The sequence below is a fragment of the Chionomys nivalis genome, chromosome 7, assembly GCF_950005125.1.
Source record: "Chionomys nivalis chromosome 7, mChiNiv1.1, whole genome shotgun sequence".
Lineage (NCBI taxonomy): Eukaryota > Metazoa > Chordata > Mammalia > Rodentia > Cricetidae > Chionomys > Chionomys nivalis.
This window is the reverse complement of record NC_080092.1, coordinates 43,714,103-43,735,748: the sequence shown is the minus strand read 5'-3', so window position 1 is coordinate 43,735,748 and position 21,646 is coordinate 43,714,103. Positions and strand designations below refer to the sequence as shown.

Genomic DNA, 21,646 nt, shown 5'->3' with positions numbered 1-21,646 from the left:
TTTGAACCCGGAAGAGGTGCGACCTTTAAACTCCAGCTTCACTTCTAGTTAGCTGTGACCTTGGATGTGCTGTGTCTCTCGCCCTGTTTCCTCCACACCAAGAACAAGCCAAAAGACTGTTATTAACCTGGAGGACTTAGTACAGTATCTATGCACGGTATATTTTTAAGAATTTAGCTCTGGGGATGTTTTATGTCTTAACAAACAGGCCCGAAAACAAAACTGGCAAATGTATTAATCCTCTCTTAACAATATGATTAAGACTCCAGGCTTTTAGTTCCTGTTTTACACACCGAATAATCAGGCAAGTTGCATCTTCTGAACTTGTTTCTCCTTCTGCCTTATCTAGACTTCACTGATTCAACACAAAAATCAGCGAATATATGCTTCGTGAATTCCTGGTTCCTTCCTGACAGGACCTACAGCTATAGTGATCATCCACTCGGCACTAAAGATGAAGAAGCTTTAAGGGTTGAAGGAAGTCAGTAGCTTGATAGGAAGTTAGCATTCGAATAAGAACAGAAAAGGTTCATTGTCGAGGCTTTTGGGTTGCTGGTCCTTTCCGTTTTGAGCTTCTGTAGGGATCTCATACTGAAAATAAGCCTACTACTCCTTCTCTTTCCTTCCCGAGGTCACTTTGAGGGACGGAGACTCAGGAGCTACGCAAGCAAAGATGACTGTCCTGCTGGTTCGCCTGCGAGTCCGGAAGACCTGGCGGGGCAATGCTAGCCAGTTCGCGCCATTTAGCAAAATTCCGTGGAAAGGCGGCGGAGCAGTGCTGGCTCCGGCTTCGTGAAGACACACCACCATCCCGAGCCACCCGCGGGAAGGACTCGCGGACGCGAGGACGCCGGGTCACGTGGACTCGGCGGGCGCGCTCCCCGGCCCCGCGGGAGGAGGTGCGCGGGAGGGGGCGGGGCCGGGGCCTCCCGTGAAGCCCCGCGCGCGGAAGGACCGGAACTCCGGGCGGGTGGCTTGTTGATAACATGGCGACAGCAGCTGCCCGGGCATCCCGAGGAGGCGGCAGCGCCCACACCCGGAAGAAGGGGCTGTTTTCGGGCTAGTGCGGCGGCTCCTGCGGACCCGGAAGTCCCAGCCAGCTGCTGAATGAGGGGAGCAGGGTCCTCCCCGCGACAGTCCCCCCGCGCCCTCCGCCCCGACCCGGGCCCCGCCATGTCCTTCTTCCGGCGGAAAGGTAGCCGAGGGGTCGCCGGCCGGGGGCGAGCCGGGCGGCGGTGGGGCGGCCGACCTGCAAGGGTTTTGTCAGGGCGGCTGCGAGGCTCTCGGTGAGCCTCTCGGCCTCGGCGCCGACACCCGCGGTGCGGTGCGGTGCGCTGCCCAGAACTCTGCAGGGTAGAAGGTGGCCTCCTCCAGCGAGGTCGGAGGGGGCATTGTCGCTCTGGGCCGAAAGTGCTCGCTCAAACCCGTAGAAGTTAACATTTGTTTGCTAAAGAATGGCTTTTCTGGTGTGTTTGGTGTCCAGAGGTTTGGATGTGTGTGTTGTCTGTGTGCACACGCGCACTATGGATCAGGATCAGGGAAATCCTTTTACTTGTAGGAAGTCTGACTTTTTCGAATATCGAGGGACTTATACCTGAAACTACGTGAAACTGTTGTTTGTTCGACCAGAGCTTTTTTTCCAGTTTCCTCTTTTGGGGGCGGGAGTGGAGAGCGGAAGGGGGCCCGCTGTTATTCCTAAAATAAAATTTCTTACTACAGAAGTTCCGTATTCAGAAGACTACTGCTTTTGCTGATTTAGCAAGTTTACAAATTATTGGAATCGTTGCCGTTTTTATAAATGACTACTTTGGTTTCTGGTGTTCAGTTGTAAAAGCTTGCTCCGTTTTAAAGTAGAGGCAGGGTGATTTTGATCCTGGAGAAGGTTGTTGCATTTCATTAAAAATACATACACAAATGGAACAATCAAATCTCTTTAGATCGGATGATGGTTCTTTCTGTCCCCTCTTGTTGCTTCAGAGAAGATGTAACAGAATATATTTTTTTCTTTTTTGAAAACACATTACGCTAAATCAGACTTGTGTTCACGTGACAACTTTTTCATAAACTCTGTAACCTGGAACAGCCAGTTAACCCACTTCTCTCCCCGCTGAGAATCATAGGACTGAGTGAGGCCGACTGTTAGCGCTAGCTGGTAAAATGGCAGGACGCCTCATCAGTACAGTACCTAATGTTAATGATGCCTCCGGAGTCATTAACTGGACCTGGTTTGGCAGTGGTGGGCGCTTACTTTTTAAGGGGGAAGATACATTCTAAGTATGGGATTAATTTCATGTTGCACGACAGTAGAGTGTTGTCTGTTTATTCAACACACACTGCCAAGTGTCCAGTCGACCAGACACTGTGCTAGGAGTCATTGAATAGTCGTCTGGACCTAGTAGTCTCTGTACCTATGGAGCTCATTGTCGCTGTTGGCAGACAATAAATAAGCAAAAAAATAAAATAAAATAGTTGCATGTATATCCTTTACAAACTGAATTTTGTGTAATGAGAGTAATTTATGGAGAGGAACCATTTTGGATGGGTGTTAGAGGAAGAACTCAGGATATAACCTTGAAACATAAGCTAGTGGATCAGTGCTAAGATGTAACTTTAGAGAGGTCAGGAAAGACACTGTAGGCACCAGGAATGAAGCGCTGGTGCCCTTCAGGAAAGGCAAGCCAGCTTCTGTGACTGAGGCATAGAGAGATAGGTGGGTCAACGCCAAATTATTGAGTTTTATTCCAAATGCAGAGAGCATATATTGTAGAACTTGGAGAGGGATAATGTGACAATAAAGAGTGATCTGATTATTTGTGTGGCGGCTCAGCAGGTAAAGGCCCTTGCTCTGCAGCCTGAGCATCTGAGTTTGTGCCCCAGGACCCACAGTGGTGGAGGGGAAAGAGTGGCTCCCATAAGCTGTCCTCTGACCTCCATACATTTGAGGTGACATGTCCACACCCACAAAATAAATAAAAGTACTTTTTAAAAAAATCACTCCAGATGAGTTTCGGAGACTGGATGTGGCAGGTGAAGCTAGAAACAGCTTCTTGGATCGTTGGGGTTGAGGCAGTCCAGCTTTGTAGCCATGGCCTTAGTATTTACTGGTTAGATCAGGGTGCCCTGCCTCTGTCGTATTGGGATTGCAGGCTTGTATCCCCACGTGTCTTCCGAAAACTCTCTTATAAAGACCCTCCTCGTTTTATTTTTCTTTCTTTTTTTTTCCTGAATATTTTTTAGATATTTATTTATTTATTTATTTATTTATTTATTTATTTATTATGTATACACCAGACCTCATTACAGATGGTTGTAAGCCACTATGTGGTTGCTGGGAATTGAACTCAGAACCTTTGGAAGAGCAGGCAGTGCTCTTAACCACTGAGCCATCTCTCCAGCCCCCTTATTTTTCTTTCTTGATAGAGATTTACTATATTACATTTCATTTAAAATGATAAATCTCAAAGCTAGAAAAGGAGACAGGGGGTGACTCAGCCCTCCAGAGCCTGTGCTACTGCACAGAGGAACTCACATGGTAGCTTACAGCCATCTGTAACTTCAGGTCCAGGGAATCCTGTACCCTCCTCTGGCCTCCTTGGGCATTAGGCATGCACATGGTATACTTACATAGATATGCAAGTAAAACACACAGCAACAACCAAATAAGAAGAAAACTAAAAATTGCCTTAGTGTTTTCTCATTTTCTTATTTTTACCTCTCTATTGTGTTAAGTTTTTCTTTTATATCTAAGTCTTTTGGTTTTTCAAGACAGGGTTTCTCTGTGGCTTTGGAGCCTGTCCTGGAACTAGCTCTTGTAGACCAGGCTGGTCTCGAAATTCACCTGCCTCTGCCTCCCAAGTGCTGGGATTAAAGGCGTGCGCCACCGCCGCCCGGCTAAGTCTTTTGAGAGATGCTTTTTGTAATTTTTCTGTCATGGCTTTCATCTTTTATTTTTGAGGGGTTTTCATATTAATATCTTGATATCTGGCCGTTACTGGCCCTTAAATGTATGACAGTCCTTTCTTAGTCTTCTGAGTATGGGATTGGGATTGTAGGGCTGTAATAGAGCCTGGCCTGTCTGTCTCTTCTGGTATGCACGCTCTAGAATGGGTGGAGTTACAAGATTCTCATTTGTCTTTGAAAATATCTTAAAGAGCCGGGCGGTGGTGGTGCACTCCTTTAATCCCAGCACTTGGGAGGCAGAGGCAGGCGGATCTCTGTGAGTTCGAAGCCAGCCTGGTCTACAGTTCCAGGGCTGCATAGAGAAACCCTGTCTCCAAAAGCAAAAAGTCTGTCATGATGGTCCCTTTATTTCTACTTTGACATAGAAAGTGTTCCACAGGAATTGGCACTGACTTTTTTTTTTTTTTTTTGATTTTTTGAGACAGGGTTTCTCCGTAGCTTTTGGTTCCTGTCCTAGAACTAGCTCTTGTAGACCAGGCTGGCCTCGAACTCACAGAGATCCGCCTGCCTCTGCCTCCCTAGTGCTGGGATTAAAGGCGTGCACCACCACCACCTGACAGCACTGACTTTTTTATTTTATTTGTATGGGTGTTTTGTCTGTGTGTATGTATGTGTGTGCACGTGTGTGTACCTGTGCCTGAGGAGACTAGAAGAGAGCATCTAATCCTCTAAAACTGAAGTTACAGATGGTTATGAGCCACCATATGGGTGATGGGAATTTATTATAACTACTTGATTCTTTTTTTTTTAATATTTATTTATTTATTTATTATGTATACAATATTCTTTCTGCGTGTATGCCTGAAGGCCAGAAGAGGGCACCAGACCTCATTGCAGATGGTTGTGAGCCACCATGTGGTTGCTGGGAATTGAACTCAGGACCTTTGGAAGAGCAGGCAATGCTCTTAACCACTGAGCCATCTCTCCAGCCCCTGATTCTTTTATAAATATATCTCTGTTTAATTAGTTTTAAACGAGTAATAAACTAGTTTTCCTAGTAATAAAACTTATTTCTTAATTTTTACTTGCATACATTGATGTTGATAATTATTCAAGTAGGTATCTTCCTGTGCAAATATGCAAGAATATCACCAGGCTGAGATAACAAATGCAAAGTGGTTAGAACAGCTGCCCTACTGTAGCCATGCTTTTCCTTATTCTCATCCTTTTTTAACTGTGCCAGCTTTCTCTTTTAGAAATGTTGTTGATAGGCACAGTTGCACACTGGGAAGGCAAAATAGAGCTCCCAAAACATAAACCATCACACCTGGCCACTTGGCACTGTGCTTTCAGCCAGTTGAATAGATCATGGCTCCAAAACCCAAAAGACACAAGCAGAAAGGAGAATGCCTTCTTCAGTGACCTCAACCTTCAAGGGCTAATAAAGATCCTATGGCCATTTGCTGGACCTAAGAAGAGCAGCAAATTTCAGCCCACTCCAGTACACTCAGAAACTGCATTTGAGATGGAGCTTTTTTCTTCTTTCAGAAATTTGTTATTAAAATTCTTTAAATTACGTGTGTGTGTGTGCGTGCACGTGCGTGTGTGCGTATGTGTCTGTATGTGCACACAGGAATACAGGTGCCCTGAGTCAGAAGAGTGTCATATCCTCTGGAGTTAGTCAGTTGCAAGCCACTCGACACTTGTGGCAGGATCCAAACTTGGGTCTGCTACGAGAGTAGTATGTGCTCTTGGGGGTTTTGTTGTTGTTGTTGTTGCTTTTTTTGTTTTGTTTTTTGTTTTTCGAGACAGGATTTCTCTGTGTAGTCCAAGCTGTCCTGGAACTGAGACCCATCTGTCTGCCTGAGTGATGGGTGAAAGGCGCGTGCCACCACACCTAGCAGTGGTTTGTGCCCTTCACTACAGAGCCATCTTTTCAGCCTGCTGTTTTAAATACCGTTCTCTGCCCCAAGAGCAGATGTTTGTTTGTTTTCCCTCTAAATCATTTCAAATTTTGTTTTATTCACCAATTGTGCTCCGTCTTATTTGGAATTTTTATTTATATATATTTTACTATTGTGTGTGTGCACAAGTGTCATTGGGCATGTAAGACCGGAGTACAACTTTGTGGGGTCAGCCCTCTTATCCCAACTGACTGGGTTCTGAAGATAAATTCAGGTTAATCCAGCTTATGTGGCCAACTTTTCATGGGCTAAGCCCTCACTCTAGTCCCTGAAATTTATTTCTGTATTTCAAAGACAAGATACAGTCCATTAGTTTTTTTTTTTTTTTTGGTTTTGCATATATATGTATACACACACATGAATGTTTTGTGTACACGTATGTATGTGCACCATGTGTGTATTCTGTTATGGATAACTGTGAGCCATATTGTGGATGCTGGAAACTAAACCTGGGTCCTCTGGAAGTGTAGCACAGGCTCTTGACCACTAAGCCATCTCAACTGCACAGCGCACCACCAGTTACTGACTGTAACACAGATGTGTCTGTGTGTTTAATAGTGCAAGCAGAGACCTTTGAGGTCAGCAGAACTTAAAGTAGTTACAATTTGGGACTTGTGGGATGGTGCAGCACTTTGCCCTGCTGGCAACTTGACCTCAGTGCCTGAAACTCATGGTGAAAGGAGAAAGGACTCTCAGACATTGTACTCTGATCTCCATACACGTGTATACTGATAGACGCACGCACAGTTCAATAAATAAATAAAACTTTGAGGGGCTGGAGAGATGGCTCAGTGGTTAAGAGCATTGCCTGCTCTTCCAAAGGTCCTGAGTTCAATTCCCAGCAACCACATGGTGGCTCACAACCATCTGTAAAGAGGTCTGGCGCCCTCTTCTGGCCTTCAGGCATACACAAGACAGAATATTGTATAATAAATAAACAAATAAATATTTAAAATAATAAAAAAATAAAACTTTGAGATGACAAAAACCGTGTATGGATGTTTGACCTGCATGTATGTTTGTGCTTCATGTTCATGCTGTGCTCTTGGAGGCTGGAAGAGAGTGTTGATCCCCTAGAACTGGAGTTCCAGTCAGTGTGAGCCACCATGGAAGTGTTGAAAATCAAACCTGGGTCCTCTGGAAGAGCAGCCAGTGCTCTTAGCCATGGAGCCATCTCTTCAACCCCAAATAAAAAATTTTGAAAATGTCTATACTCTGGCCCTTTTTCAGGATAAGTTTGTGAACCTTTAATATAGATAAAGATGTATAGATACAGATAGAGAATAAGAGGTAGGAGATGTGGAATTTTTTTTTCATGCTAGATAAACAGTTATCCAATAAGGAAGGTGATAGCAAAATACTTGTGCTTTCTCAGTCTTTATAAAAATCAGCTCCCTCTTGACAGTCAAGCTGAAATTCAAATAACATCTCAGAGGACTTCCTTAGCCACCCAGCCTAAATGGAGGCGCCTGCCTCAGCCAGTGTTAGCTATCAAAAGTGGTGACACATGGCTGAATTTAGGTTAAGTTCTGGGGTAACTCATAAAGGACTGCTGACTGGTGAGGTGCTGAGTAGGGAAGAGAGACAGTTTAGGATGGACTGAAGTTTTACCCTGAGAAAGTCCATGTGAAAAACCTGATGATAAGTAGACATGAGCCAAGTTGGAGCTAGGTTTCAGGTAATTTAAGTAAACCTGTCAGATAAAAGTGGACCAGTTAGCTGCAGCAGTCTAGATTAGATAAGGAGCAAAGCTGAGGATGTAAAATTGAAGTTAGAAATATACAGGTGATGTTAATGGCATTGGTCCTGTTTCCTGACAGTTATGACGTAAGAATATTAACCACTTTTCTATTCGTATGTTTTACCTTTTCACAAACCCACAGCAACAGCAAGCAGTGGACTGGAACCTCTGAGATCCACTTCTCAAAATATATGATAAAAACAAGGATGATTAGAAATCTGTGGTGTAAACCTTTAATTCCAGCCCTTGGGAGGCAGAGGCAGGTGGATCTGAGTTCAAGGCCAGCCTTGTCGGCTGACCGAGTTCCTTATACACCCAAGGCTGCACAGACAAACCCTCCCTCTAAATAAATAAATAAATAAATAAATAAATGGCTTAAGTCAGTGCTAGCTGGGTGGTGGTGGCACCTGCTTTTTATCCCAGCAGAGGCAGAGGTGGAAGGATCTTGGAGTTCAAGGCCAGCCTGGTCTACAGAGCGAGTTCTAGGACAGGCTCCAAAGCTACACAGAAATAGTGTCTCACCCCAACCCCCAACCAAAAAAGGTCAGTGCTAATTCTTAGGGGACATTTCTATGTAAAAATATAAATAAGGACAGTCATGACAGATTTTAAGGTATTATTTAAAAGGAAAATGAGAATCTTGTAATTCTATTCACTCCAGAGCACAGGTTTTTCCATTTCTTGTTAGATAAATGTGACCACAGTGCGCTGTGGGTGGGGCATGCATGCAGTTCCAGCACTTGGAAGGCTGAGGCAGGAGGACTGCTGTAAGATACCAGTCACTCCATCACAAGTCCTTGTTTTATGTTCCTGACAGCAGTGAGTAGTACCAGCCAGCACCGTATCTTTTCTTTGTTGATGCCTACTTGCTTGGAAGTAGACTTGCTGAAGGCAAGGGTACTTCTCTGATGCGGGAGAGTTGGGCACATGTTAGGAGATTCTCTGACAGCCAGCTATTTTTTGCTACTGGCTTTTCAACTTTAATATTTCAAATATAGAGACGCGGCACATTCTGAGATTTCTTACTTTGATAAGCCACTCAAGATGAATTCAAAGAAATTTAGTGTTTAAAGCAAACACAAGAAAAGCAAAAAAATAACCTCATGTCAGGTCTTATAATAGAATCCACACTTGCCTAGAGCATTTGCAGCTTTCTTGCTTGCTGTTATAAGCTTCTTTGCTATAGAATTTTTACTGTTTTGTGTAATAAAGGAAAGATGATGTAATCATTTTTGAGACAACTTGTTAGATTTTAGGCTTAGGAATTGAGGTTTGTACCCAAAGCTAGAGAGGGCATACAAAAGAATTAAGATGCTATATATAACCAAAGAGGGTTTTCTTTACTGCACTTGAAGGCAGGCATAGTGGGTGATTCGTGGCACAACATCCTAAATTCATTTCAGATGCCTTTTACAAGTGTTTCATTTTTCATCAGCAACCCTCTAAGTGAGTTTTATTAATGACCTGATTTTACTACTTGAGGAAATTAATATTCAGTTAAATAAAATAACTTGTCCAAGATTACATGGCTGAAAAGTAGCAAGAGGCAGAACTTGAATGTAGCTGTTTTGAAAGTTGGCTCTTGAGAAACCCTCCCAGGGATTTTGATCAAGTGCTTGTTCAAAGGTTTCTTTCTCAGAGAATTCTTTTCTGAGAACTGACCCACCCCCAGGGCACATAGTTCATTGTTTTGGAATTTAGAATACTCATCTGTTAGATTCAAGGCACTCTGATGGTGACAGTTTATAGAATGGATCTCTTTGACTGCAGAAGTTGGTCATGATGCCTTTTTGTGTTCTAGTGAAAGGTAAAGAGCAAGAGAAGACCTCAGATGTCAAGTCCATCAAAGGTGAGTGAGTTCTCCTTTGTATTCACAGCGATGGGCTTTGGGGTTATGAATGCTCTGATTCTCTTCTCTTCTTGTGACAGTAGTCATTCTTCATTATTATAATTATTCATGATTATGACTTGATTTCTCTTTAGCATGTATATTCTAACAAGGCTTTACTAGCATTTGCTGGCTGCTCTAAAGTGAACCAGTTCCTTATTAATCATACGTTTGATTGTTCCCTTACAGTCATTAGTTGGCGCTGTTCAGTAAAACACGGACTGAGCCGTGACAGCTAGAGAGACTTCCATTTACAAGGCTGGTTTTCTGTCTGTTCACAAATGTGGATGAGTAGTTTCCACTGTATTGGGTCAGTGGCCTTCATTTAAGCTTATTTACAGTTCTTTGTGGGTGTTAATACACTGTTCTTTTTTTTTTTTTTTTTTTTTTTTGGTTTTTCGAGACAGGGTTTCTCTGTGGTTTTGGAGCCTGTCCTGGAACTAGCTCTTGTAGACCAGGCTGGCCTCGAACTCACAGAGATCCGCCTGCCTCTGCCTCCCGAGTCACTGTTCTTATTTATAGGTTTAAGTATGGTTTTTTCTTTTTATGATATGTGGCTGGCATTGAGTGTTTACCATCTGCTTAGTTTGCCAGAGAGTTTAATTATACCATTTACAAGGTTTGCAGCGTTAGAGAAAAACATGCCCCTACAGCCTTACTGAAGCTTATTACTGATATTTTAAAGTGAGTTGGAGACTGTATTAGTTTAAACTATTTTCTTTAAGCCAGATGTGACTGGCATTTGGTTAAGGTAAAAGGTCTTAGGAGGTTTGTGAAGCAGGTCTGACTGTGGTAGAGGAAGGGACCACTACTAGCAAGCCATCAGAACTGCCGCCTTTACCCAGAGCTGACACTAGAAATCTAACTTTGGAAAGTCAAGGAGCTTTCTTCAGATTCATTTGTACAGTGAGGAGATTGCCATCATTTTGTTTTCCAGTGGGTTTTTAATTCTCTAATTGAAATTTAAAAACTTCATGCTAGGTCGGTAAAGTGAAACATACAAAAGCATTAAAAGAGGCAGTCCTAGAAGTCTGACCAAAGAGGGCCCTCGAGAGGCTGGTTGGCAGGAGAGAACTGATTCCTGGAAGTTATTCTCTTATTTCCACAAACACTCCCTGCTACACATGCTCTCAAACTTGTTTGCATGTATGCATGTGCACACATATGCATATACCCAGACAAACATGGGGATAAAAGTAAAGTTGCAGTGTGGTTACCAGGTCCTGCTTTGATTTACAATAGCAAATAGAGCAAAAATAATAATGGCCTCCATTTATAGATCACTTTTATTCTTTTTGGATTTGGTTTTTAAAGATAGGGTTTCTCTGTGTTGCAGCATGGCTGTCATGGAACTAACTTTGTAGACCAGGCTGCCTCCAGACTCACAGGGATCCTCCTCCCTCTGCCTTTTGAGTGCTGAGGTTAAAGGTGTATGCCACCATGCCTGGCCAGCGCTTTTATTCTTGGCATTAAAAAAAGTTGGCTGTAACAGATCACAAAAGACTGGGATATTGCCTTTATTGAGTCATATATTGGTGGGAGAGAGAAAAAATTGTCAAATAATTTTTCCGGGTGGTTTGAACTAGTGATGGTAATAAAGAGATCAGGAAAAAATTGAAAGTCCAACAGGTTAAATGAATTGAAGGTGTTATTGGTTAGATCTGGAATGTGAGGGACACGGATGTAAGGTTTATCACTTGCTACCTTTCTGGCTTGCCTCACAGAACCAAGCTAGGGAATTACATGTTCAGTTGTGGTATATTGCATGGAAGCATTTTTGAGTCATTGCTTTTTATATGTTTCACACACAGTAATTCTAGGGTCTGAGGTTTTAACCAAAGATACACGAGACTCTAGATGACCTAGGTTGGAATCCTGTCTGTTGAAATGGCCCTTCCCAAGTTCATAGACCTAGGACAAAGTATTTAACTTTTCTACATGTTTGCCTTTACCTCTAAAATGGAGGAAAACCAGTCTTGAAGAATTGTCCAGAGAGACCAAAACGTAAGTAAACCCACAAACCAAACAGTGGAGTGCCTGGTCTGTCCCAGGTGGTGCAATGGTAGTGGTCACTGCCTAGTGTTAAATAGTGAGCTGAAGTGAAGGATTGCAAGGAGCCCAGAAAATTTGAGGTCAGCAAACTTTAGGGAAGACTTCATGGAAAGGATGCAGTCTGTATACACCCTGAAGAATAAGAGGATTTAGATGAAAGAGAAGATTGTTTATTTTGTCCCTGCAAGCCTTTAAGTTTTTTGAAAATATATTTATTCAAATAAATATATGTATTCAAATATGTATATTTATATAAGGGCCATCAGATAAGTAAAGGGAAATTTTTTTTTTTTTTTTTTTTTTTTTTTTTTTTTTTTTTTGGTTTTTCGAGACAGGGTTTCTCTGTGGCTTTGGAGCCTGTCCTGGAACTAGCTCTGTAGACCAGGCTGGTCTCGAACTCACAGAGATCCGCCTGCCTCTGCCTCCCAAGTACTGGGATTAAAGGCGTGCGCCACCATCGCCCGGCTAAAGGGAAATTTTTACAGAAAGATTGAAATGAGGCTATACAGAGCCATAAAGAGCAGGAAAGAGGCCTCGTCACTGAGTTGCTGCCCAGGACTCAGCTGACTATCCTTCCAGACCCCTCACTTCCTGATGCTCCAAGGCTCCCTGTCTGTCCGTCCCTGCCGCCAGCCCTCTTCTCCTGCAGCCATCTTACACAGGCCATTTCCACCAAGGAGAAGGAATTATATCAAATGCTTGTTCTCCAGAGCTTCCAAAGTTGATGACCAGCTTCCTGATGGCACTGAAGATTATATCCATGTAAGAATTCTACTGGCAGGAAGACACTGATGACTGCTATCCCAGGGATTACTGATAATTATGATAAAAAGAAACTAGTGAGGCATTTAAGAAGAATTTGCCTTTGTTGCCCTTGTGCTATAATTGAGCATCTAGAATATGGAGAAGTACTTCAGCCCCAGAGCGAGCATACAGCAGCTCCTGATAGAGACTGAGCTGGCTAAGGATGATTACCTGAAGCTGCATGGGTTTTAAGTGCTTATGGCTCCCTGAAGCTTAAGTGAGGATTTTTTTTTCCAGTAAGTAGATTTTCCCTTCTGTCCCTGTCTCTGTGAGTTCAAGGCCAGCCTGGTCTACAAGAGCTAATTCCAGGACAGGCTAGAAAAACTACAGAGAAACCCTGTCTCAAAAAAAAAAGAGAAAGAAAGAAAGAAAAGAAAAGCTAGAACAGAGTCTAGATCAAAGGATAGATAGGAGATCAGGCCAGGGAAATATATTTTTAGGAAGAGGAGTCAGTGAAGGAGGCCATTTCTGACAGTGGACATTTAAGAGATGGATTTTAGAATGAGAAGGATGAACAGACTCGAAAGGAAATTAGGGAGTGTAGTACCATGGAGTTCAGAGAAAGAGGCTGTCGGGAAAGAACAGAGGTGATAGGAGGCTTGAGTTGTAGCAGAGTGGTGAAGAGGAGTAGGAAAACCATGTTTCCCCAGCATGGATATGTATGTACCACGTATATAGAGGCCAGAAGAGGGCATGGAACTAGAGTTACAGGTGGCTGTGAACCACCATGTGGGTGCTGGGGATGGAGCCCTGGCCCTCGTTAAAAGCAATGAATGCTAGCTGTTTCATCACTTCCCTCTCCAGCCCCTAAGAAAAAACCACACAAATGAATTCATAGCATTTTTGTTATCATGGATATCTAATGAAGATATATTTAGAAAGGAGATAGTCACATAGAATTTTTTATGTATCTATTGTCTGTATGAAAAAACTAACCGGCAGGCATGGTGAAATGGCTCAGTGGGTAAAAGTGCTTGCCATGAAAGCCTGGAGACCTTGGGTTTGATCCCCTGCAACCCACATAAAGGTGGAGGAGAGAACCAATTCTACAGAGTTGTCCTCTGCATTCCACATGTGCACTGTGGCATGTGTACTCATACATACATCATGTGCGCATACACTTATAAAAGTTTTTTTCTTAATCTATAAATTGGCTGTGTTAATGCACACCCGTAATTACTGAACTCTGGAGGCTGAAGCAGGAGGATTATGAGTTTGTGTAGAGCCCAGCCCAACATAGTCAGACCATGTCTCAAAAATAACTAAAACCCTAAACTATTGTTTATAAACTTGCTGAAATGGTTTTACTTCAATTAAACATGAAAATAAAAACTAGGGCAACCTCCTATTAAAGTTGAACAAATAGTTGTTTTTTGTTGTTGTTGTTGTTGTATTTTGTTTTTTCTTTGTTTTGTTTTTCGAGACAGGGTTTCTCTGTAGCTTTTGGAGCCTGTCCTGGACCAGGCTGGCCTCGAACTCATAGAGATCTGCCTGCCTCTGCCTCCCGAGTGCTGGTATTAAAGGCGTGCGCCACCACCGCCTAGCTGACAAATAGAATTTTAGCTCAGCTTTAACAACAACTTTAAGTGTCAATCAGCAGTATTGGGTTAATATTTCCTGCTACTGCATTGGTAACTTTTTTGGGAACTGAGCTCTTATTCTTTAGAGATAAGTGTGATTCTCAACTTTAGCAGTTGAGCTCTCTCTCCAGCCCATAATTTAGAATGCTGAAGTCAAAAGGATGATACTGTTTCTTCAGACTATTAAAGAAATATTTTCTGAACAAAACAATTTGTGGTCTTGAGGATCAAACCCAGGATCTGCTTGACAAATGCTAAGCAAGCAGTTCTGCCACCGAACTGCGTCTCCATTGGCATTGTAAATTTTAAGTGTTTATTCTTATTATTAGTTTTTTGAGAGAGGGTCTTATTATGTAACCTTGGCTTGCCAGGAACTTACTGTATTGACCAGGCTGGCCTTCAACTCGAGAGAGATTTCCCCTTATTCTTTTAAAGGATGGGACTGCCCTGCTTAATAGTTTTATTTTTAAGTAGCTTGAGCTTCAGTTTGCTGCTCAATTTAAAAAGTAAAGTATTGTGATAAACACTTTTCTAGATTTTTTTATTTCTCTCAAGAATTTATTCTAAATTCAGTTTTTTGTTTGTGAAGCAAGCAAAGATTAAGAAAAGGAAAAGGTTCACCTTTCAAAATGCTTTCTATGTTTTTACACTTTTCTCTTTGGGGAGACAGGTTTTGCCACTTTGCCCAAACTAACCTGGAACCTGACTTGACTTCCTGGCTCCCTGCTGGGGTGTTGGTTGTATAACACCACACTAAGCTTGGCTTTTGTGCGTAAGTCAAAGTTTTCAGAGAAAGAGCTTCTAAGTCATAGTTTTATTAATAGAGTGTTTTCTTTACGCTTTGCTTCTGTTTTATAGAATTATCTTCTAAATATTTATTAGAGGTGGGCTATGAAGCCCTGTCTGTCTTGGAACTTTCTCTGTAGACCAGGCTGGCCCTCAACTGACAGAGATCTATCTGCGGCCTCCTATTTGCTGGAATTAAAGGCATGTGGCAACATGTCTGACTTATTTAATTTTTTTTTTTAATGTAAAAGGGTGTTTGGTCTGCATGTATATTGTCTGTACATCATGTGTGTTCTCACAGAGGCCAGAAGAGGGCACCATATCCCTGGAACTGGAGTTGTAGGTGTTTGTCAGCCTCCATGTGGGTGCTGGGCTTGTACCTGAGTGCTCCGGAGAGCAGCCAGTGCTCTTAGCTGAGTGCTCCGGAGAGCAACCAGTGCTCTTAGCTGCTGAGCTATCTCTTCAGCCCCTTAACTGTTTTCTGAGTGTTGCTTAAGTATTAGAAAGTTTAGTTTTTTTGTTTGTTTTTTTAATTTTCTTAAAGCCTGCTTATGGGTTTCAAATCATCAAATTGTGTTTAACTTTACACATTTTTTTTTTTAAATTTATAGCTTCAGTAGCCGTACATTCCCCACAGAAGAGCACTAAAAACCATGCCTTGCTGGAAGCTGCAGGACCAAGTCATGTTGCAATCAATGCCATTTCTGCCAACATGGACTCCTTTTCAAGCAGCAGAACAGCAACGCTTAAGAAGCAGCCAAGCCACATGGAGGCTGCTCATTTTGGGGACCTAGGTAAGTGACTGCCACTTCTCATTAACGCCTAATAAAGGGCAAACGTAATAAAACATGTGAGATTCCAGTCGAAAGATATTGAACTTCATGATTGGAAGAGACTTTGAAAAAAAATAGATTAAAAAAAATAAGTGCGAGTGTAATGAGGTGGTGCTCTATTGTGTTCATGTAAATATAAGGAATGTCCAGTAGAACACTGAAGAGATGCATTTGACCACTTAATAAAAATGCACAGAAAATATTACTGACTTTAATAGTACTTTGATACAAATCAAAATCATGAGTTAAAATATGAATATACTCAGAGTTTGCTAATATGAATGTTAAGTGGGGTTGAAGGAAATGGTTACTCCTAGTTAGCAATGGTGTAAAGGAGTAAAAAAGGTTATTTTGGAAATAGTCTTTTTGGAAGTATTGTCTGATTCCAATGTTAGAAAAGTTTGTCTTTAGATAGGAAATTGTTACCAAAATAGCTAATTTATTTGCTTCTGTCTTTTAGGCAGATCCTGTCTGGACTATCAAACTCAAGAGACCAAATCCAGTCTTTCAAAGACCCTTGAACAGGTCTTACGTGACTCTGTTGTCCTCCCATATTTCCTCCAGTTTATGGAGCTTCGGAGAATGGAGCACCTGGTGAAATTTTGGTTAGAGGCTGAAAGTTTTCACTCTACAACTTGGTCCCGAATAAGAGCACACAGTCTGAACACAGTGAAACAGAGTTCATTGGCTGAGCCTGTCTCTCCATCTAAAAAGCCCGAGACAACGTCAGCATCTTTTGTAACTGAGTCTCTGGACAAGAGGTTGGGGGATTCTAGTTCAGCCCCACTGCTCGTGACTCCACCAGAAGGAATTGACCTGAGTGGTAGAACTCAGAACACTCAGAATCACTTGCTGCTTTCCCAGGAATGTCACAGTGCCCCTTCTCTCCATCTTGAAATGGCCAGAACAGGAGCTCCTCAAATCTCCACAGACTCCCGAGAATCCTCCCCCAGACTTACAGTAGCCAGTAGAAATAGCCCCTCTTCTCCACTGCGAGAACTGTCAGGAAAACTCATGAAAAGTAAGTATGTGACGCCTGTGCCTCATCACAGTGCGGGACTTCAAACGAGGAGGGCGGGTCAGCATAGACTCTTTCTGCCTCCGGTTTACACCCGTAGGAGGGCTCAGAGGAGGGAGGAGCCGCTGTGGAAGGAGATGCTGAGTGGGGACAGTGCAGCAGGGCACTGTGCTGCTTACTTTCACATTTGTCCAAGTAGATGGTCTCCTTTGGTCTCAGTCCTCATTTATCACTGCTAACTGCACCTTACAGGTTTATTTTTTTCATTTTCTTTTTTAGATTGCTGGTAGGTATCATTTATTGAGTTCTGTATTAAGTATATTTGGATTTCACTTAATTGTCATGATAGCTGTGTTAAGTAGATATTAATATTCCGTTTACCCTTGAGACTATTGTGGTTTAGAATGTTTCTTCCTGGGTTGTCTAGTAAGTGATGAGCTAGAATTAAACAGGCATTTTGAAAATAACACTTTTTTCTTTCTTGTTCTGTTAATTCAGAAATTGTACCACATTCTCATTATTTTAATTACTGCTCTTTGGAATTCTTATTATCCAGACTTTATCTTTTTTATCTTCTCTCTCTCTCAAAGGCTGGGTGACTTCTTCAAATGCTGGTAGCTCTCTACAAAGATAGGTCTGGCTTGCTAATGAATTAATTTTAGTGTGTCAGTTCATCTTGCAAAGTTTCTGGATTTCTGTAAGATGTTGTGTGTAAATGTGTGTGATTGTAGGCTTGCATGTAGAGGTCAGAAGAGAGTTTTCAAGTGTGCTTCCTTCCATAGTAGGCTCCAGGGATTGGCTCTCAGGTTCATGGGACAAATGTTTTTACCCACTGAACCATTTGTCAGCCCCTGAATTTATTTCTTGAAAAAAAAAATTTTTTTTTGGTAATTTCTTCTTTCCTTCACTCTCATTTTGATCTTATTTTTATCTTCTCGAATTTGTTAGATGTAGTTATCTGATATTCCCATCTATAGTTCTAGTGGATCTGAGTCAGAGTGGTTTGTTTCGTCAGACTCACACTCTTGGTGTGGAATGTAGATTTTTTTCAGGTAGTGGGTATGTGAATGTACATTTTGTGAAGTTTTCCCACAGTTTTCTAACTGAGCTCAACCAGCCACCTGTTTTGTGAGCCTGTGCGTGTGGACAGTGTTTAGACCCTGTAACTAGAGTTACTCTTCTGTTGTGTTAAAACACTGGCCAGAGGCAGCTTAGGGAAGGAAAGGGTTTATATCCTCTTACACTTCCAGACCACGCTCCATCATTAAGGGAAGTCAGGGCAGGAGTTCAAAGCAAGAACCTGAAGGTGGGAGCCATGGAGGTATCTCATAGAGATCTTCATTTGACAGTCTATCGCTTCTGTGAGCAGCATTGTCTACCCATTCTGTTATGTCCAAACTCCTTTATATTTTAAATTACCTTTTAAAAGTCATACGTTTCCATAAAGTTTTTGATCCCTCTCCTCGCATTCTTAAGACTAATGTTTTCTATTTCCTTTCTTCATTAGTGTCTGTCAGAGATTAAACATAGAACCTCAGATTGAGCTATATCCCTTAATCTGTACTTTATTTGGAAGATGATAAATTTGATTTCAAGATCTTAGTTTATGTTGTCAAGGGGAGAAATAAAGTAATTTTTTTAGCTGACTTTGATAATGATAATTAATTTTCCTAGTATATATGTGTCTTCATAGCTACCTCCCTGGCTTCCTGGTTGGCTTTCCTGATAGCTCTGTCTGTTGTGGTTCTTACGGTTTGGCCCCACTTCCACTGACTAGTTGCTTCATTGTGTTAAGCCTGCTTTATCATCCAGCATCCTCAGCTAGGTGTTACTGACCTTCCTGACCTGGTTTTTATAGACGTGTGTATATAATCTGTACACCCATTCTGTGAGTTACGTTTGTGTGTGAGCCACCATTTGGGTGCTGGCATTGAACCAGGTCCTCTGGAAGAACAGTTGGTACTCCTAACTACTAAGCCATCTTTTCAGCTCCATGACCTCAGGTTGTTTGTGTTTTTTGTTCATAAAGACATTGTTAGTAATTTAAAATAATAGAAAAAATTTGGTTACTTCGTGTGGTAAATTCATTATTTCAGTAACTAATTATGGTAAATTTATTCTTGTACTTATTATACATCTCATTCTGTTTTGTTTTTTTTTCCAAGACAAGATTTCTCTGTAGCTTTGGTGCCTGTCCTGAAATTAGTTCTTGTAGACCAGGCTGGCCTTGAACTCACAGAGATCTGCCTACTTCTGCCTCCCAAGGGCTGGGATTAAAAGTGTGCGCCACCATGGCCCTGTTACATCTCATTTTAAAGATACAATAATAGATGGCATAGTCACAGGCTAACTATTCAGGGAAATTTTTATCCAATTTATGAAATATCTGAAGAATTTTCTATTACATAAGCTTTTATATTTTAATTAATTTTAAATTACTTCATATGCCCTGAATTTCAAGAATTCTTAAAATTTAGTGATCTAAAGTCTTATTCTTTAAAAATTTTTTTAAAGATTTATTATTTTATTTTACATGTATAAATGTTTTGCCTTTATGCATGTATGTGCACAAAATGTGTGCCTGTTGGGTCCCCTGAATGGGAGGCTATGGATGGTTGTGAACATGTGGTACTGATAGTTGAACCCAGGTCCTCAGCAAAAGGGACAGAGGTTCTTAACATCTTAGTTCTCTCTCCAGTCCCTGAAATATATCATTTTCAGACAAACAAACAACTGAAACATCACCAACAAAAAAACCCTTGTATTATCTTAGTTATAAGAAATAATAAAGTTCTAGATATATTTATTTGTATGGTCTCATGGAGTCACTATTTAAGTTCTGTTGTGGTTGGTTGAAGATCAGTTTTGAGCTGAAAGACAAGGTCTTTTTATTTTGAATGTGTATGTGTTTTGTCTGCAAGTATGCCTATGCACTGCTATGTGCAGTGTCCTCGGGCCCGAAGGTCCTGGAACTGGAGTTATAGCCAGTTGTGAACCTCCATGTAGGTTCTGGAAATCAAACCTGGGTCCTTGGGAAAAGTAACTAGTGCTCTTAACTAAGAAGTCCATCTCTTCAGCCCCTTAAATATTTTAAAAACTAATTAAGGAAATGCTAAATTGAGTAACTTAGTGCTTAAGGATCCTCCTGATGCCTGAAGGAAAGTTCCTTTTTTCCAATTTTTGATGCATCACATACCTTAAAAGGTACATTTTAAAAAAACAAAACAGGATATTTTAAGGAAATTTTTCTGTTCCTTTTTCTTTTTTTAAGTCATATTGCATTCATGTGTCTGTGTATGTGTGTGCACACATGCATGTGCACAAGTAAAGGTGCCCTACATGTGTAAGGTCAGAGAACAACTGCTACTATATGGGTCCCTGGTGAGCCATCTTTCAGGTCCCCTTTATTATTTATTTAGTTGGTTCGTTTTATTGTTGTATTCTCTTGTTCTTTTTATTATAGAGTATTAAAATTAGTACAATCTAAGTTTGTATTGTTTTGTTGGTTTTGGTTGATTGATATTTTATTAATGTTATCTATCTATATTGCCCAGACTGGCCCCAAATTCCCTGGATAAGCTCTTAGTGTGATCATCCTGCTTCACCTTCTGAAGTAGATGGGACTATAGATGGTCTTAACTATATATAGCTTTTCTGACATATTCATTTATTTCCTCCCCAACCCCTGGAACAGAGTCTTGCTTTGTAGCTTTGACTGTTCTAGAACTTACTATGTAGACCAGGCTGGCCTAGAACTCAGAGATCTGCCTGCCTCTGCATCCTAAGTACTGGGATTAAGGGTGTGTGCTGCTGTCTGGCTTCATTGATATTAAAAAAACGTTTTATTACTTCTTTGAGAAATTTTTGTGTTTATATTCAACATCCTAAACTCTGCTCAGACCCACACTCCCTTCTCTACCTACCCAACTTTGTATCATGTCAAGACTTGTACTACCCAAATAGTCTTAGGTATGTGATCTTCCACTAGCGTGTGGATGATTTAGCAGTGACTAGTTATATTCTTAGAGAAAACTGACTTCCCATATCCCAGCAAGTATCAGTTCCTCAGCTAGGGGTCACATGGGACTTTGTGTCCCACTTTGGAGACAGGGTCTCACTGTGTAGCTTTGGCTGTCCTAGAACTCAACTCTGTAAACCAGGCTGGCCTCAAACTCTTAGAGGTCCACCTGCCTCTGCCTCTTCCGTGCTGGGATTAAAGGCGTGCTCCACCATACCTGCCTTAACAACTCTCCTCTTAATGCTAGAATTTGAGCTGGCTTGGACTTGCACAGGTTTTGTATATGCTATCATAATTGTTGTGCGTTCATGTGTGTAGCTACCCTGCTGTGTTCAGAAGATACTGTTTGCCTGTAGTTGTCTATTGCCTCTGACTCTTAAACTCTTTCTTCCACAATGATCCCTACCTAAGTTTTGAGATGAGGGAGTATGGTATGCATGTTGCATTTAAAACTAAACATTCCACAGTCTCTTATTCTCTTTCTCGGCCAGTTGTGAGTCTCTGATGAAGACTGAGTGATGCACTAATTTATGGATATAAAAACAAGTCATTAGATGTCAGTTACTGTGTCCATTTAGTAGTAGGTTCACCTCTGGGGCCTATGACTTGTGTAGCTATAGGTTCTTGGCCCAATAATGGTGCTAGATATGGGTTTTATATTATGGAGCGGGCCTTAAATCTAATCCAAGAGTGGTTGGTTATACCTGTGATTGTCCTGCCACTGGTGCACCAGTGGGCATGCCTTGCCAAGCCATCCATTGTTGCAGCCAGTGAGTTCATAGCTGGATGAGATTGATGACTGTTTTCCCCCTAGTCCTATGCATAGTGCCTTCTGTAGCTGTGAAGCCTAGTCAGTGGGAATGAGGTTTCCAGGTATCTATCTACATGTTCTATGATTTAAATATATGGTGTCTTCAACAATAGCATCCGTTTTTGGTTTTGTGTTTTTGAGACAGGATTTTTCTGTTGTAGCTCTGGCTGCCCTGGAACTCACCCTGTAGACTAGGCTGGCCTTGAATTCAGAGACCCTCCTGCCTCTGCCTCTGCCTCTCTAGGTATGTG

General features: G+C 41.7%; 1 protein-coding gene across 2 annotated transcripts in view; it reads left to right on the top strand.

Moving 5' to 3' along the window:
* The first annotated feature begins 960 nt into the window (after positions 1-960).
* Positions 961-21,646, top strand: part of Akap10 (A-kinase anchoring protein 10) — a 76,518-nt gene continuing 55,832 nt past the window's right edge. For both annotated transcript variants that reach the window (XM_057774550.1, XM_057774551.1), the window contains exons 1-4: positions 961-1,195; positions 9,407-9,454; positions 15,327-15,509; positions 16,009-16,569. In XM_057774550.1, the coding sequence (XP_057630533.1) occupies positions 1,108-1,195; positions 9,407-9,454; positions 15,327-15,509; positions 16,009-16,569 (880 nt within the window). In that variant the 5' untranslated portion in view covers positions 961-1,107. The remainder of the gene's footprint in view (positions 1,196-9,406; positions 9,455-15,326; positions 15,510-16,008; positions 16,570-21,646) is intronic.